Consider the following 16,449-nt stretch of genomic DNA (forward strand, 5'->3'; position numbering starts at 1 on the left):
TTTTATACATGTGAGTTCAATTTTGTCGTAATCAAAAAAGCGGAAAGTTAAAGAAAACATTTGTTTTCTTTGAACAACTTGACCGTCGTTTGAGCGATGTTCTTGAGTTCGCAACACACGCACATGTCTACAGCAAAGTCAGCAAGTATCACGAGGAACTATTCTACGGCGAACTCTTATTCTTAGTTTGATTTCTACTAGGCCATATAATGAGAACTGAGAGTTCCTTGGACATCAGTTTAATCCAAGTTATAAACGTGCTACTAACAGTAGCAGATGATATTTGAAACCTGAAAGCCAGATCATCAACAAGTAATGCCAAACGCAACTTCATCAAACACATAAGGAGCTCCTGCTGTGGTGATAGTTTGCGAGCTGGACCAGACCTATAACCTCTACCAGCAAACAGTTGAAATGGTGTTTTTGGAGTCGCGGTTGTTTCATTTTGTGTCTGTGTGGGTCCACGCCAGTATTGCATATTACTAGCTTTTGGCAGCAAGTATTCAAATACACACTTAAAACTGTTAGTCGATGGCAGGCCGGTGTGAAACCTTACATCATACTCTCTCGTCAACTGTTCAAATTCTAAAGGGACAGGGAGTAAAGATGCCTCAGATTTTGCTGGATTTCCATCAAAACTTGAATGAGAATCCTCGGTTTTATAGGCTTGATGAGGACGCTTTGATGTCGTCCATGTTTCTCTTCCTTTACGTTTAAGCGGAGTCCTCGATTGCTCGTACTCTGATAGCGTAATAAAAACCGAAGGATAATCCGTTTCGCGGTTATTTGGGGTTCTTCTTCCCAAGGGAAAATGATTTGAGCAAACGAAAGTACCTTGTGCACCAGGCTTTGGGTTAAAGTCATCGGCTCAGCTGTTTTCAATTTGTTTTCGCCAAATTTCAGCAGGTGCTTGATCTTTGGGCCACTTATGAAAAACTAACTTTTCTACGTGAGACCTCTTAACTTGATAATCAGGCTAGCGTTTATCATTATCGCAATATCCAACTGCACAACGCGCATTTTTTACCATTTCCGCTATGACTGCTCATGGCTACTCGGCAAGTTTAGGGTTTAGTTCGTTTGACTTGGCTTATGAGTTCCGCACATTTGCGAACTCAAGAACATCGCTCAAACGATGGTCAAGTTGTTCAAAGAAAACAAATGTTTTCTTTAACTTTCCGCTTTTTGATTACGACAAAATTGAACTCACATGTATAAAAAATCGCAAATAATAATGCTACTATTAAAATGGACGAGTTTGAGAAATATTTTTGGAAGAAATGGCCAATATGTAAAAGGTAATTTTTGCGCATTTATTAGTAATTTATATGGCTCATTGCGTGACCGCGCGCTCGGCCCAATGTTTTTGCACCTCCTGCAATATGGCTACGATAACCTTGGAAAGGTCTATTAATAAATCCTTCTCTATTTGATTATTGTGATGGCTTTTTTAAAAGTATTATGTTGGGCTATTATGTTCATATTGAAAATTCGCTTTCCGCCTGGCAAATCTCTGGCCACGATTTTAAATACGCATACGCTTTTTTCAGATTAATATTATATAACCCTTGTTTTCGACTAAAGCTGGCGAGTTTGTCGGTACTGTGGTACTGCCTGCATTGAAGAATATAATTTGTCTTGGGGTATTATGGTAAATTGTAATCATTCTGATGAAACATAATCGTGAACTTTGAAAAAATTTGGTGAATTGTCGCCAAAATTTCGATAACTCATAGCAATTTAGTAATACTGAATAGCTAATTTTGATATTTTTTATGCGCGAGGAGTGGGCTACTGTGGATTTGACAATTTATTACACTGACAAAAACTCAGGCGAATTTAGAACTCCGAATATCTAACGGGTACCTGGAGTAAAAGCAAATTGGATTGCTGACAGACTGCACGGATATAATTATTTAGCACTAGAGTTTAATTTATGCATGTTTTAACTGACGCGTAATTTGACGCGTAATATTCATTGGGACACAAAGGATTTTAGTCTATAGTGCAGCTGACAGTTACCCCATGCTAACCTGAGCGAAAGCTTAATCATTGTATTACTTTATTATATCGGCTAACCTGTATTGAAATTAATGTAGATCGTGAGGACCCGGCAAAGAAGTGAGTTTATGTATTTACGTTTGGTATACTGTTAAACAGAGCACATATGTTATTTATACTATATCATTATTTACTAGATCGAATAAAAATTATTTACTTATAATCTATACAATTCCGACTCACGCATCTATCGGACGGCTAACCTGAGAATCCACAAATAGTGAAATGGCTTATGCGCTAATGAAAAACTGACAGACAAATATTTCCTTAGTAAATATTTTCTCAAAATAGACTTGAATCATGATCAATTCTTTTAATTTTTTCTTGGCAACAGCTCTGGTTAGCAATTCAATAGATACGTGAGAAACGGAATCGTATAGAGTATATTTAATCAATTTTCTTTCTTCGATCGAGTAAATATTGATAAAGTATGGAATTACATATGTTCTCTGTTTAACAGTATAACTAAACGTAAATACATAAACTCACTTCTTTGCCGTGTCCTCACGATCTACATTAATTGTACTCCAGTTCAGCGGATATAATGAAAGATACTTTATGTTTTAGCATTCGCTCAGGTTAGCATGCTGTAACTGTAAGCTATACTTATAGACTAAAATCCTGTGTGTCCAAAAGAATATTGTGCGCAAATTACGCGTCAATCAAAGCAATAAATCATGCCTAAATTAATCTCTTATACTTAATAATTACAATCTGTGCAGATTGTCATCAATCCAAACTCTTCACATTAATATGTATCACTGTAAACTCAAAAGAGCGTATTTACCAAACATTCAATCAAGTATTGAATCAACATCTTTTTTTTTAAAAAAATCGACAATGTTATCACTTATTCGAAGACAGCAATTTATTCACTTATAATGTAAATTGTGTGATATTTGATACTGATCTGTGTTCATCACAAAATCTCAGACTGTAGAAGCGGCATTGATTATCTGAGAACAATGCCAGAAACATTTTTGAGTTCAAACGTCGCAAAATTTCTTTCTCTGCTTATGGCTACGCAGTGTTTTGTCGGTTGTATTGCAAATGCGATCGTTCTGTTGTATTCTATACGCAATAAAAGACATTTCCAGAATACGGCAGACAAACTTATACTTCATTTGGCCGTTACGGATTTTATAGCTCTATCAACGTACGTTCCATGGCGTTCATATCTTTTAATGATTCGAACAAGAACAACAGACTACAAGTTCTACACTTCATTGTTTGTTTTTTGTATATTTCTCACAGGAAGCGCTGTACTACTCATCGCATTTGATCGATTCGTTGCCCTGACCAGGCCGCTAAGATACAAAGGTCTTATAACGTCGAAAGTATTTTGGATTTCTGTCAAGACATCTTGGATATGCGCCTTTTTGCTGGGTATTTTCCATTATTTTAGTTATGATTTTCGCGTTCATGGCGAGTATGAGGTTTTTCTTAGCTCTTTGTCTTTCCTACAATTAATTCTTATGGCCGTCATATACACCTTCCTGCTAAAGTCAATCGCTAACCTAGGAAGAAAAATGTGTGGCGAAAGTGTCTCGTTTAATATTAAACAGTCTGCTTTAACAGTAAAGACCGTTCGTATGACGTTTGTGATTGTCTGCTTATTCTACGCAACCTTTACACCATATACGGTCTACAGAATCGTTTCAACAGCAGATGAAAGCATGTCAAATCATGAAAAAAATGGTACATGGCGTTGGTTGATTGCATTTACTTTCTTGAATTCATGTATAAATCCTTTTGTTTACTTCTACCGTATGAAGAAATATCGTCATAGACTTTGTATAAGTTGTTTTGGAATGCACCACGATCATGGTGAAAGAAATCATGAAAATCTTCAAAACAATATTACGCATTTGGTAGTGGAGGCGAATGTTGGGAATGAACGTTTACTTGCGAGTCGGTAGAGCAATGTTGAAGCTATAAAAACGATACACAATAAAGGAGAGATTATCTTATCAATTTCTGATGAATAATCGGGTTATCCAAACAAAATTAAATGTATCTAATAAAGTTGTCATCGCCTAGTTAGAATTTCTGTTATTTCCTGTAATCGAATGATTTAAATGTAATTTGTAATTGATCATAATTGCGGTGACGACATCATATGTTGGTAGACGGTACTACTTCTCCTTCCTTCAAGATTTACAATTTCTAAAAGGATTTAATCTTACAATTTCATCTCCAATGAATGTAGAACTTGCTGCTTGCAAATCATTTAGCTCCTGAAAGGCGGATACTTTTATTTTATGTCAACAAATCACCAAGTCCTCTTGGGAAAAATCAAAAACAACCACTTCGTGTAAACTCCCAATAAATTGGGAAGAAGGTTGGAAGAAGTTTATCATTTATAATCCTTTTTGGAATATACTGTGAAGAAATGAGATGAGAACAAGGGAAAAGACTTTAGATGGAAATTGACGCCCATAGTTTTAAAGACAAAAAAATACCAGCGAAAATGGACAAAATTGACAAAAAGTGACGGTATTATAATCATGAGGAAGATATAGAAAATGTCTTATATATTTGTCACAGAGCACATAACATGTGGAAAGAAACAAACCAATATTGACAGTCTAATTTTTAACAAGAACTTGCCTGATGACGCACATAGATTATATATATACACTTACAATTGTTGCAGAACAATAGACCTTTTCAAGGTTATCGCAGCCATATTGCAGGGGGTGCAAAAATATTGGGCCGAGCGCGCGGTCACGCATGGCGTCCATATAAATTACTAATAAATGCGCAAAAACTACCCTTATACATATTGGCCATTTCTTTCAAAAATATTTCTCAAACTCGTCCATTTTAGTAGTCGAATTATTATTTGCGATTTTTTATACACGTGAGTCCAATTTTGTGGTAATCAACAAGCGGAAAGTTAAAGAAAACATTTGTTTTCTTTGAACAACTTGACCGTCGTTTGAGCGATGTTCTTCAGTTCGCAAATGTGCGGAACTCATAAGCCAAGTCAAAGGAACTAAACCCTAAACTAGCCGAGTAGCTGTGAGCAGTCATAGCCGAAATGGTAAAAAATGCGCGTTGTGCAGTTGGATATAAAGGCCTAATTCCACGGCAGCGAAATGCGAAATAGTTCGCGCGAAATTTTGTTTCTGCGAAATTTTCTCCTGTAATTCGATTTCCACGCATGAGAAAAAGAGCGCCAACTTTTAAATAATATAGCAATATGGAGTTCAGCCGCAAACAATTAATTTGCCTGCTCTTGATATACCGAAGAAGAAAACGACGTTTGAAAAAATACAAAAAGAGATTTTGGGTCAGAAAGCTTTTTAAAAGTCGTGCAATACGAGGGGAATTTGTGAACTTAGTACAGGAGTTGAAACTGCACGACCATGAGTTGTTTTTTAAGCAATTCAGGATGGGTCCTAGCCAGATGGAAGAGGTTTTAAGCTGGATAGCGCCAAAAATTTATAAACAGGAAACTCAGAGAGATGTTATAAAACCTGAAGAGAGATTATGTGTGACTATGCGCTATTTAGCAACGGGTGACTCTTTCTCAACCATATCGATGAGTTATAGAATTGGAGAAACCACAATATCAAAGATTGTCAGCGAAATATCGAATGCTATTTGGGAAGCAATGTTGGAGAAAAACATTTTGAACATGCCTAAAGCACCAGAAGATTGGTTAGCAATTGCCAAATTGTTTGAAAAACGTTGGAATTTTCGTAATTGCTTGGGGTGCATTGATGGAAAACATGTACTCATTCAAGCACCTGCTAGGAGTGGTTCACTGTTTTTCAATTATAAAAAAACTTTCTCAATTGTGCTGCTAGCAGTTTGTAATGGAAACTACCAATTTACAATGGCCGATATTGGGGAAGCAGGCAGGCAAAGTGATGGTGGTGTATTTTCTAATGGCAATCTTGGCTATTCTATTCTTAAGAATCTCCTGCCAGTGCCTAGACCAAGACAGATAGACAGTTCAAATGTTTTATTTCCATTTGTCTTTCTTGGAGATGATGCATTCCCATTACGTCAGAACTTGATGAAGCCTTATGCAAATCCTAATTTGGACATAAGGAAACTTGTGACCAACTATCGCATATCAAGAGCCAGGCGTATAATTGAAAACTCGTTTGGAATATTGGCTGCAAGATTCCGAATATTTAGACGTCCAATTCATGCAAAAGCTGACACAGTTATTTCAATTACCAAAGCTTGTGTTGCTTTGCATAATTACCTAATGAATGGAAAGACATACGCTAACCGATACTGTCCATTAGGTTTTGTTGACCATGAAATCAATGGACATTTCAAAGGAGGGGACTGGCGAGATATGGTAGTTGATACAACTGGTTTGGGTCAAATATCAAGAGTTGGTTCAAACAACTATGCAAAAGATGCTAAAGAAGTAAGAGACAATTTTTGTAAATATTTTAATTCAAAGGAAGGAGAGGTCCCTTGGCAATGGCATGCATATGATGTTGATGTAAATAATTGCCACAAATCATGATAACTTTATTTAAAAGACATTAATGTCATCCCTAAAATTTGCATGGGAAATGATCATGATTCATGCAAGGAATTCAAATTTTTTTCAAAATAAAAAACACCACAACAAAACTTACAAACAAAACATAAACCTGTCAGACAAAACAAAGTGAATATTCACATTTCCCTCATTCATCATCCATCTCCTCCAGAAGAATCTGTTGAATTTTTATTTTTACTTCCAGACTTTTTTTTCTTGGGAACTTTCTCAAAACATCCACAATACTTTTACAAAAAAAGAAATCTTCATCTTCATGTTCTTTCTTATCACTGCCTTGATCTTTTTCTTTTATGGCATTAATTAAGTAGTGATCAATAGGATCCATGTCATCATTTTTTTTCCTTTTACGATGAACTATAGTTGCCTGAGGTTCAACATTAGGGAAGCTTTGATTTAAAATATCTTCTGCACAAGAAATAGGTTCTGATGATGTAGACGAGGATGGGGACTGGTGTTGTGAATGTTGTGGTTCAACAGACTGGATGGTAACGTTGCTATGGGTGGTGCGATTACTTAGTGTATCCCGAAGGAATGCCAATTGACTAAAATATCTGCAGCGAGGTGGCTTATAAGCACCTGCACCTGACCTGCTCATATCTCTTTCTCTGTCAAGACATTTTTTGAAGCTATTACAGAGATTTTTCCACTTGTTTTTCAGAAAGATAACTAAAAAAGTTAAATAAAAAAATTTAAGAAATTAAGCTAGTGAGCACAATTAACACAAAGATCTTTTATTATTTAGGCAACTGCATTTTTAACCATGCAATTGATGACTAGATGTGGTGCAGTACAATTCACAAAAAATTCAACTGTATCCACCAAGTTGCAAAATCTTGAACATCAGAGTTCCTGAACTGCCTATGACATAATCTGTAAAGGGAGAGCCTTGCATAATTTCATCCCACACCATACTCTAGTAAATATAGAAGTCACTGGTGTAAACAGTAGGGAACTTAAAAAACTTGGAAAAAATAAAACATGCATGAAATATGTAACTTCTGTGTACTCTTTCTTATTACTTATAGCATGTTCAAGGTGCACCTTCACCTGAAGGCTTGGCAGAAAACACACCAAACTAAACCATGTACTCACTATCGCGATTAAGTTTTTTTGCTAAATTTGCCCAGACAATCCTTTCTTGTCTGACCGTTTGAAATCAGGGGATTCTCTCATCCATAAAATTGGCAAAGACTGAACTTCGCTAATAAGTATTTCACAAAAATTATCATGGAAATCGGGAGTTTCGTTGGCATTTATGCTATGAAGTAATAGAGCTGTGTCTTCCGAAAGACTAGTCATGTTGATTTCCAGAGACGCCATATTAAATTTTGTTTACAAAGCAGTTATTTCATTGGTTTCGCTGGTTTTTTTCGCTTGAGAGTTGAAACAATTTCAACTTTGGCGAAACAGAAATTTTTCGCCGAGAAATGCCTCATGGCAAGGGTGCGCATGCGTTATATCAGTTTCCCGCGAACTATTTCGCATTTCGCTGCCGCGGAATTAGGCCTTTAGAGACCTTAAGATTTCACGACGCGCGTTACAACGACGCGAGCTTGGCGCGCATGGCCTGGTGCGAATGCGTCCGCGTGTCATTGTAAGTTAAGTAATTAAGATTGGATTTCCTTAACGACGCGAACTTGTGAGTTCACTACCTATACTTTCAAAAAAATGGCCTCCTTCAAAAAAACAAGAAATGCTATAGCTGTTGCGTATGACGCCGCTTTGATAAACGAAGAAGAATTGATGATCATTTGATGCTGATGAAAACTGATGCTGAGCAATCATTTGATGCTGATGAAAACTGTTCTGACATTTTCTTGCCTTGCTAAAAGCAAAAATGTAAACATATTTTACTCACAGATAAATATCGACACATCAATCACATACAAGACTCCACAGACAATTGTAACAGGTGAATTAAAAGCTGAATACTTACTTTAAAACTTTTTTTGTGAAAAATTCCACCTTCGATGTAGGACGACGTGGGATTAAGCAAAGACGCCGCGTAGTAGAAGCACGACAAAACTCAACGACGCACGCCCATGCGCATTGGTTTAAAATTCATTTCCGCTCGCGTTGTAGATGAGCGCGTCGTCAAATCTTAAGGTCACTATTGCGATAATGATAAACGCTATCCTGATTATCAAGTTAAGTGGTCTCACGTAGAAAGAGTATGATGTAAGGTTTCACACCGGCCTGCCATTGACTAATAGTTTTAAGTGTGTATTTGAATACTTGGCTGTTTCTTCTTCTGGCTGTTTAGTAGCCTTACATAATAATAAAATTAGCAATGTCTCTTTACAAATAATTGGAAATACTAATAAGAGTTTGCCGTAGAATAGCTCCTCGCGATACTTGCTGACTTTGCTGTAGACATGTGCGTGTTTTGCGAACTGAAGAACATCGCTCAATCGACGGTCAAGTTGTTCAAAGAAAACAAATGTTTTCTTTAACTTTCCGCTTTGTGATTACCACAAAATTGGACTCACATGTATAAAAAATCGCAAATAATAATTCGACTATTAAAATGGACGAGTTTGAGAAATATTTTTGAAAGAAATGGCCAATATGTATAAGGGTGATTTTTGAGACGCCATGCGTGACCGCGCGCTCGGCCCAATATTTTTGCACCCCCTGCAATATGGCTGCGATAACCTTGAAAAGGTCTATTATACAAACACGCACAATATAAAACTAGATGGAGCGGACAAGAAAAGCATGAACCAGCGAAAATTGTATGGATTACTTTAAAAATGAGAACTAAAATGGAAGCATGGTGTTATTTTACATGAATATAAAAATTAAATTTTATTGTCATTTTTTCGACGTATATGATATTTTACAAAGCGACAAGAAATTTTTAACTGATCGACTAAGCGTTTTCCAATACTAAGGCCATATGATATACAACGAGTACCTAAATAGCTAAAGATTATATAGTACTAGAAATAAGAAACTTTCCTGTAAATAGATAACTACAAACAAAATATAGTTCATTAAAAGTGAAAAAATAACCCTTTCTCTCCCAGTCTCTCAATGCTGAAATATAATTGTAGTAATCAGCAGGGTTTTAAGTTGTCCATCCTTCACAAAAAATTGAATACATTCATTTTTTGATTTTAATTTTGTCTTATTTTATAAAGTCTTTACTCTTCATAATAACTTTTTCCTAATCGGCTTACAAGTTATATTCTTAAAAATGCTGGAAATGGCATTTCAGGAGGTCATAAATCTCTCTAGTCATTCCCCTGCAAACAGAATAACGACCCTCCACAAAAAGGAAGACCGAGGACGTCAGATTCAGGGGTCAGAGCATGAACAGCTCTAAATTCCTTTCAGAATGACTCCAGTCATCAACGCAAACATTTATAATTGGTTTTGTAACTACAAATAACTACGTCAACAATAGACATGACCAAAGAAATGCTCTCTGGAAGTAATTCATTTATTTACTTATTCAGGAATAAATTTTCACAAGACCATTTTGAACTAGTTATCTCGTTTAGACCCTACGATGGATAAAAAATAATCCTAATTGCTTCCAATTGAAATATGCTCCGAGAATGCATCGTGGTATTGCGATATTCATACAGAATCATATGGCAGTATTTCTTAAAACATTCGACGCAACTATGCAAAATATTACAAAATAGATTTATATTTTTTGCACGAAACTAATGCACGTGTATCAGCACGCGATGAAAATTGTAAACAAAAGTGAAAAGGTCAAACAAATTAAATACACGTGCAGATATTGCCAGATAAAAGTAGACGTGTTTTTAGTGCAGAAAAAGTGAATTCAGCAATCCATTCTTTTTACTGCTTTTTTAATAAAGTACATGTACTACATGGAAGAAGAAGAGATCGAGGTATGAACGAATAAATTACAAGCTCATATCATACACTAATAAGTGACAAATACTCAATAGAAAACCAGTTGTTTGCCGGGAAAACTTTATTTGTATGCATTACAAACAATGTTTTAATTCTATTTTGCCAAGTTGTTGTTCGTCTAAATACATTTAAAAACTAAGGTTGACAGCAGAGATATTTTGCAAACTATTGCAAGTCCAAACAAAATGAAATGTACTGTTTACCAGAAAGAGGTTGGTGGTGGTCATAAATGTGCTCAGTACAAAGGCTTGGTGCATTTAATTTGTGGTAAGCCTGTAAGCGATAAAGAAGAAAGTTATGGGGAAAATGTTATTTGCTTTAATTGTGAAAAACGAGGTAAATATTATTAACTAGAGTTAAGTACTTTCTTTGCAAAAAGATAGCCTTTGCTTTTTTACCAAATTCTACTTATTTAAGTCTTATTATTAAAATTTCTAAAATTCTTATTATTAAGTCTTATTATTAAAATTTCTAAAATTTATTAAAATTTCCAAAATTCTACTTATTTTCAACTTTTGATTATTGCAGGGCAAAAACCCATTTCTTTGGCTGCGTTCAAACAGAATGAGTCTTGTAAACGGCAGCTGACCCTTAATTTTGGAGAAAAAAGGCAAACAAAAAAGCAATTGATGAAACGGATAAAGAGAACAAGGCAAAGTATGTGTGTTTAGAGTGCTTAGAGCTTCATCTCAGGGGAGCACCGGAGGAAAAGTTTACCAAAATTTGCCCTGTGGATAAGACAAGCACTTTCAAGCAAGGAAGAGAATCATGCGCTTTTGTGCCCGAAGCGTCGCCTGAGATTAGCAAGCTAAAAACTAACCATTCCGTTATCGTGCCAAAGCTTATCTGCACAGTGGTAAACAGGCAAAGGTGTAAGAATCAACTACAGAAGCTTCAGTTCAAAATACAGAGCCGCCATTACATAGTGCTTCTCATGATGATGTTGTATCTGAAGATGAAATGTACGAAAATTATCAATATCCGTCTTCAAAGGTGAAATTTGGTTTATCATGAAGTAGTCAAGCAACACTGCTGTCCTTCACACAAAAAATACTGTTAGTGAAGAACCATCGCTCAAGCAAGTATTGGATGAAATTTCAGGATTAAGTATTCAGGTGAACAGCATTGGAAAACGTCAGGAAACACTTGAACACTTTGCACTTGAAGATGAGAACGTTCGCCGTTCAGTTGAAGGCATAAGGAGAGCCACAAATATAATTGAACTTTGTGAGGCTACAGATTTGATCCAGTGGCTCTACGATGAAACAGCAGAATCTGCCATTACACGATGCCTTCCTTGTTTTGAATTTCACACAATTGCAAAACAAACACTTAAAAAGTTGAATCCATTTAAAGCAACAGAGTTACTTAAGTCGAAATCTAATGGAAACCTTTCTACTGGCACTTATCTTAATAAAGAAAAGAGCCGTTTACTGATCAATGGCCATAACAAAATTTGGTACCGTCACAAATTCCACATCATTCACAGAAAGGCGATGAAAGAGCACACGAAGAAAATGGAATGGATAAAGAAGAAGTGGACTGTCTGTAGTAATCTATTTAGAGCAGCAATGCCATATCTGAAACTTGGAGATGCGAATAAAAATTTGAAACGCTTATTTCGTTTCTAGCTTGCTTTTCAGTCGATGTAGACTCCATGGGTCACGTGCGCAACAATTTTAATGACACCCTATATTGCCTAGAGAAAGTTCTTAATGGCAAAATTTTAGAATGGCTAAACACTCCTCTTCCGTCCACTCATCTTCCTTCCCACGTTTGGGCTACAATTGATAAAGCTACCCCGTCAAGAATCACTAACCAAACTGTTCTTATCATTGCTCGAGACAAAAGTGGAGTAACATGCCCCATACCTGTTGCTGCCCCACCTGTGTATAGTGCTTTCCAGCAAGCGTCCTATGATGTTCTGGGTTAGCAACTACTTGATAGAATTTTAGACCATTTTTCTAAAGATGTCTTGTCTTGCATGTGTGGTGTAAGCGCTGATGGCCCATACCAAGCTGATGGCTTGCAAGATTATCTTCTGAAAGAAGATTGCAAGCTTGCTCTTCCAGTCACATGCGATCCAGCTCATCTTTTGAACCTGGCTATTACAGACGTGCGCAACTCCAACAATTCCAGTGGGGCATTTTTGAAACGTTTCATCAAAAAGTGCAACATTTTCAACCATGTCCTATCCTAAGGAAAAGTATTTGCCTTTTTAAAAATGGTTGATGAACATGCCCTTCGTCCAGCGTCGTATGCAGCACAAAGATTTGCTAGCCCCTCGAACAACCAGTGGATGAAAATCGAGAAAAGTTTTGGATCCTTTTCGAAAGCATTTCATCTGCTTCACCCTATTTGAAGTGAGGACGAGGAATGGCAGTATATGATTGCTGGCTCAAATCTTGTTGCAAATTTGTTGTCCATACTTGATATCCTAGGTCACGTAGTTGACCTTTTGCTTCGTGTACAAGCTCTAGATACATCCGTATGGAAATTAAAACTCTGGTGGCCTAAAGTCAAAGAAAAGTTGTCTTTGTGTCGAGGAGGAAGCAAATTTGTAGCAATCTGACTAAAGTGATTACACAATTCTACCAGCATCTTTGTTTTGATATTTCTCTTGTTACTGACTTGATCAGAGTTTGGGCTTGCTATATATAATTTAGATATGTGCTCGGCATATTTAACCACATCAGCTACAAATTTTGATGGTGTTTTTAATTTTTTTTAATTTAGAAAATGAAGAAGAAATGGTTTAAATTCATTCATTGGTTTTATAGAATAATCATGTTCTGATGGAGCTAAAGGATTTGCTGTTCTAGTTAAGTTGGAAATACAGAAGGGACACTTGACTTTCTTCATTAACTTTGCAACAATAAAACCACTAATGTATTTCAAAATATTTTGGATGAACTCAGAATGTGGGTTGGATTTCAGAATATTGCAAAGCATTTCACTTTCTTTATCTGTTTCTTGGATATTGTTGTGTTCTTGGCATTGTGAATCTTGTTTTAATGGAGATGCATGCTTTCTTGATCGAACGACAGGAATGATAACAGAATCATCAAAAACCTGCCAATTTGCATTAGCTGATGCTGTTACTGAATTTCCAAGAAGCATTCTTCGAAGTGCATACTTGAGCTGGAGACTGTCTGGGTTATTGTTCCAACCACTTCTTGCCCTAGTGCATGAGAACAGAAGCTCTATGTGATCTTAAGAGTACTTGTATGTCAGCACATACTTAAATGGATTTTCTGGCAATGTTAGCATCTGCTTCACCATTTCCAAGGTGGGCTTTATACTTATTACAATTCCTATGACAAATGTTCTACGAGGATGCTTGAGGTACTCCTTCATGTGATGTAAGACCAAGCAAATACTTTGCTGATGTTTCGAGAATTGATTGCCATCCACTCATATTTCAATGTTAGTGGTTTCTTAAAATCTTTACCATGAGGATTCCTTAAAGGGGAAGTCAGAGTTCGGAACAACTTTGGCCCAAATGAAAGATTATATTTTTATTACCTTATATACCAAATATTATATCTTCTAGTTAAATACAAGTCGAGATATAAAGCGATGAAACCACGAAATTTTGTATATTTTGTATCAGCTATTATGTACATGCGAGCGAACCTGTGATCAAGCAGCGGTAAAGTCTCGTGATGTCACTGCGCGCTTTCGCGGGAGCGTATATATATTCAAATAGACAACATATCAGGAAAAGCGACACAATTACAATTACTTTGTTTACTTTAAATATTTCGGAACAATGCCACATTGCATGGTGCCTAATTGCACTAACGGATCTAGAAAAACAAAAGGTAGCGATGTATCGTATCATCGATTGCCAAACGACCCAACAATGCAAAAAATATGGCTTGCACGGGTTCGTCGTGATAATATACCGAAGCCAAATTCATGTTACGTATGTAGCGACCATTTCACTCCAGATTGCTTTAGTACTTCTCTAAAGGAGATATTCGGCATGAAATCGAAAAAGATCGAACCTAGTAGTGTACCATCGACATTTCCATTTTTAAATCGTAAACCCGAGCGAAAAATGTCACACAGAAGAGAACAAATGAGAGATAGAATTGCAAGACATGAGGTAAATAGGATATTGCAACCATATAGATTATATTTGAAGTTATTGAACTGTTCTTTAAACAATTAGCTTTGTACTCTCTTGGTTGAGAAGTTTGACTATTTTGTAGGAAGTTAGAAGCATAATACAATCACTAGATGAAGATACAAATCTTGCAACATGCATTGAAGATCAGCCTCCCAGTCCATTGTCCAAGGATGCCCAGATTCAATGTGAGCTTTCATTGATGCAGAAGCACAGTGTGATACACCAAGACAAAGGACAGTTGCCATACAAACTCTTGCACAAAGAAAAGGAAACCATTAAAAATAAAACGCTTCAAAAAATGTTGCCCCTCTTTAAATGCAGTTTCTTCAAGTCGTACACCAAAACCAGTAACATCCCCCACAACTCCTAACACAACAACTCCTATCACAACAACTCCTATTATATCATCTGATTCAGAAATCTCTTTAGGAAGCAGTGATGATATTGCTGCAACAGATAGTGATGATGATTATACCTATCTTGAGGAACTAGATACAGATGAGGAATCTGAAGGTGAGGAACTAAAAAATCAAAGAAAATTCATTGTCTTTGAAAGCATGCTTGATAAGCTGTTCGCAACATGTAGAATATGTGGTTCTCTTTGTGAGATTGAGAAGTCCCATATTGGTAGTATGGTTGCCATAAAAACAACATGTAGCAATAATCATACTTACCAGTGGAAGTCTCAACCATATTTGCACAATAAACCAGCAGGTAATATTTTAATTCCTGCTGCAACTATCATGACTGGAGGAACCTATGAAGCCACCAAGCAATTTGCAAATGCAATTAATTTAAACTTTGTAAATAAAGATCAGTTTTATGAAGTTCAAAATAAGATTGTCTTCCCAGTCATTGACAATGTCTATAAAAACAACAAAAGAAATTATTGAAACCATCAAAACAAAATGAAACCGGTTGACTTATGTGGTGATGGTAGATCAGACAGTCCTGGTCATAGCGCAAAATATGGTACATATTCCTTAATGGATGAAACTTCAGAGAAAATTATTGACTTTTCTCTTGTTCAAGTCTCTGAAGTTTCATCCTCTAATGCAATGGAGAAAAAAGGATGCCAAAGAGCACTTGACAATGTCATTGAGCAAGGTGTGAAAGTGAGATCATTGACAACTGACCGCCACATTCAAATAACCTCTGAAATGCGAAAGAGGTACTCTTCCATAGTGCACCAATATGATGTTTGGCATCTCTCAAAGTGGGTGACAAAAAAATTGACAGAGAAGGCAAAGAAAAAAGAAAATCATGAGCTACTAGAGTGGATTCAGTCTGTATCCAATCACCTTTGGTGGTGTGCACAAAGTTGTCAGGGAAATGCTGAAGTGCTCCATGAGAAATGGGTGTCCATTTTACATCATATAGTCAACAAACATAATTGGAGAAATAGCAAACATTTTTGCAAATGTGCACATGGCCCTTTATCTAAAAACAAAGAAAGAAACACGAAATGGTTGCAGGCTGGATCTGCCCCACATATAGCATTGGAGGCGGTTGTTCTGAATAGAAAGCTTTTAAAAGATATACAACAGCTTACAGAATTTCACCATACTGGCAACCTTGAGGTCTACCATTCCTTGCTGCTAAAATATGTACCAAAACGTAAACACTTCTCATACAAGGGAATGGTGGCCTGTACTCAACTAGCTGTGATTGATCACAACTCCAACACTGCAAGGAGGCAAGCAACAGTCACCAGAGGTAAGGAAGAAGGGGAAAAAAGGTATAAGGTGGTCTTCCCAAAAGGACGTAAAAAATGGATAGTGAAACCAGTGTTGGAGAAAAAGTGTTTTGATTTTGTACTGCAACT

At 36.4% G+C, this 16,449-nt stretch overlaps 3 protein-coding genes across 3 annotated transcripts; all 3 read left to right on the forward strand.

Annotated features, from left to right (window-relative positions):
• Positions 1-3,003: 3,003 nt before the first annotated feature.
• On the forward strand, positions 3,004-4,126 carry LOC124457587 (adenosine receptor A3-like). Its single transcript, XM_047007810.1, has one exon. The coding sequence runs from the start codon at positions 3,027-3,029 to the stop codon at positions 3,978-3,980; it is 954 nt and encodes a 317-aa protein (XP_046863766.1). The 5' UTR covers positions 3,004-3,026; the 3' UTR covers positions 3,981-4,126.
• A 10,135-nt stretch (positions 4,127-14,261) lies between these two features.
• Positions 14,262-14,994, forward strand: LOC124456867 (peroxynitrite isomerase THAP4-like). Its single transcript, XM_047007178.1, has 2 exons — positions 14,262-14,600; positions 14,707-14,994. The coding sequence occupies exons 1-2, from the start codon at positions 14,262-14,264 to the stop codon at positions 14,992-14,994; spliced, it is 627 nt and encodes a 208-aa protein (XP_046863134.1).
• A 538-nt stretch (positions 14,995-15,532) lies between these two features.
• Positions 15,533-16,434, forward strand: LOC124456868. Its single transcript, XM_047007179.1, has 2 exons — positions 15,533-16,362; positions 16,404-16,434. Exons 1-2 carry the CDS (start codon positions 15,533-15,535, stop codon positions 16,432-16,434), a joined length of 861 nt encoding a protein of 286 aa, XP_046863135.1.
• Positions 16,435-16,449: the final 15 nt, after the last annotated feature.

The sequence above is a fragment of the Xenia sp. Carnegie-2017 genome, unplaced genomic scaffold (genome assembly GCF_021976095.1).
Source record: "Xenia sp. Carnegie-2017 unplaced genomic scaffold, XeniaSp_v1 HiC_scaffold_6, whole genome shotgun sequence".
Lineage (NCBI taxonomy): Eukaryota > Metazoa > Cnidaria > Anthozoa > Malacalcyonacea > Xeniidae > Xenia > Xenia sp. Carnegie-2017.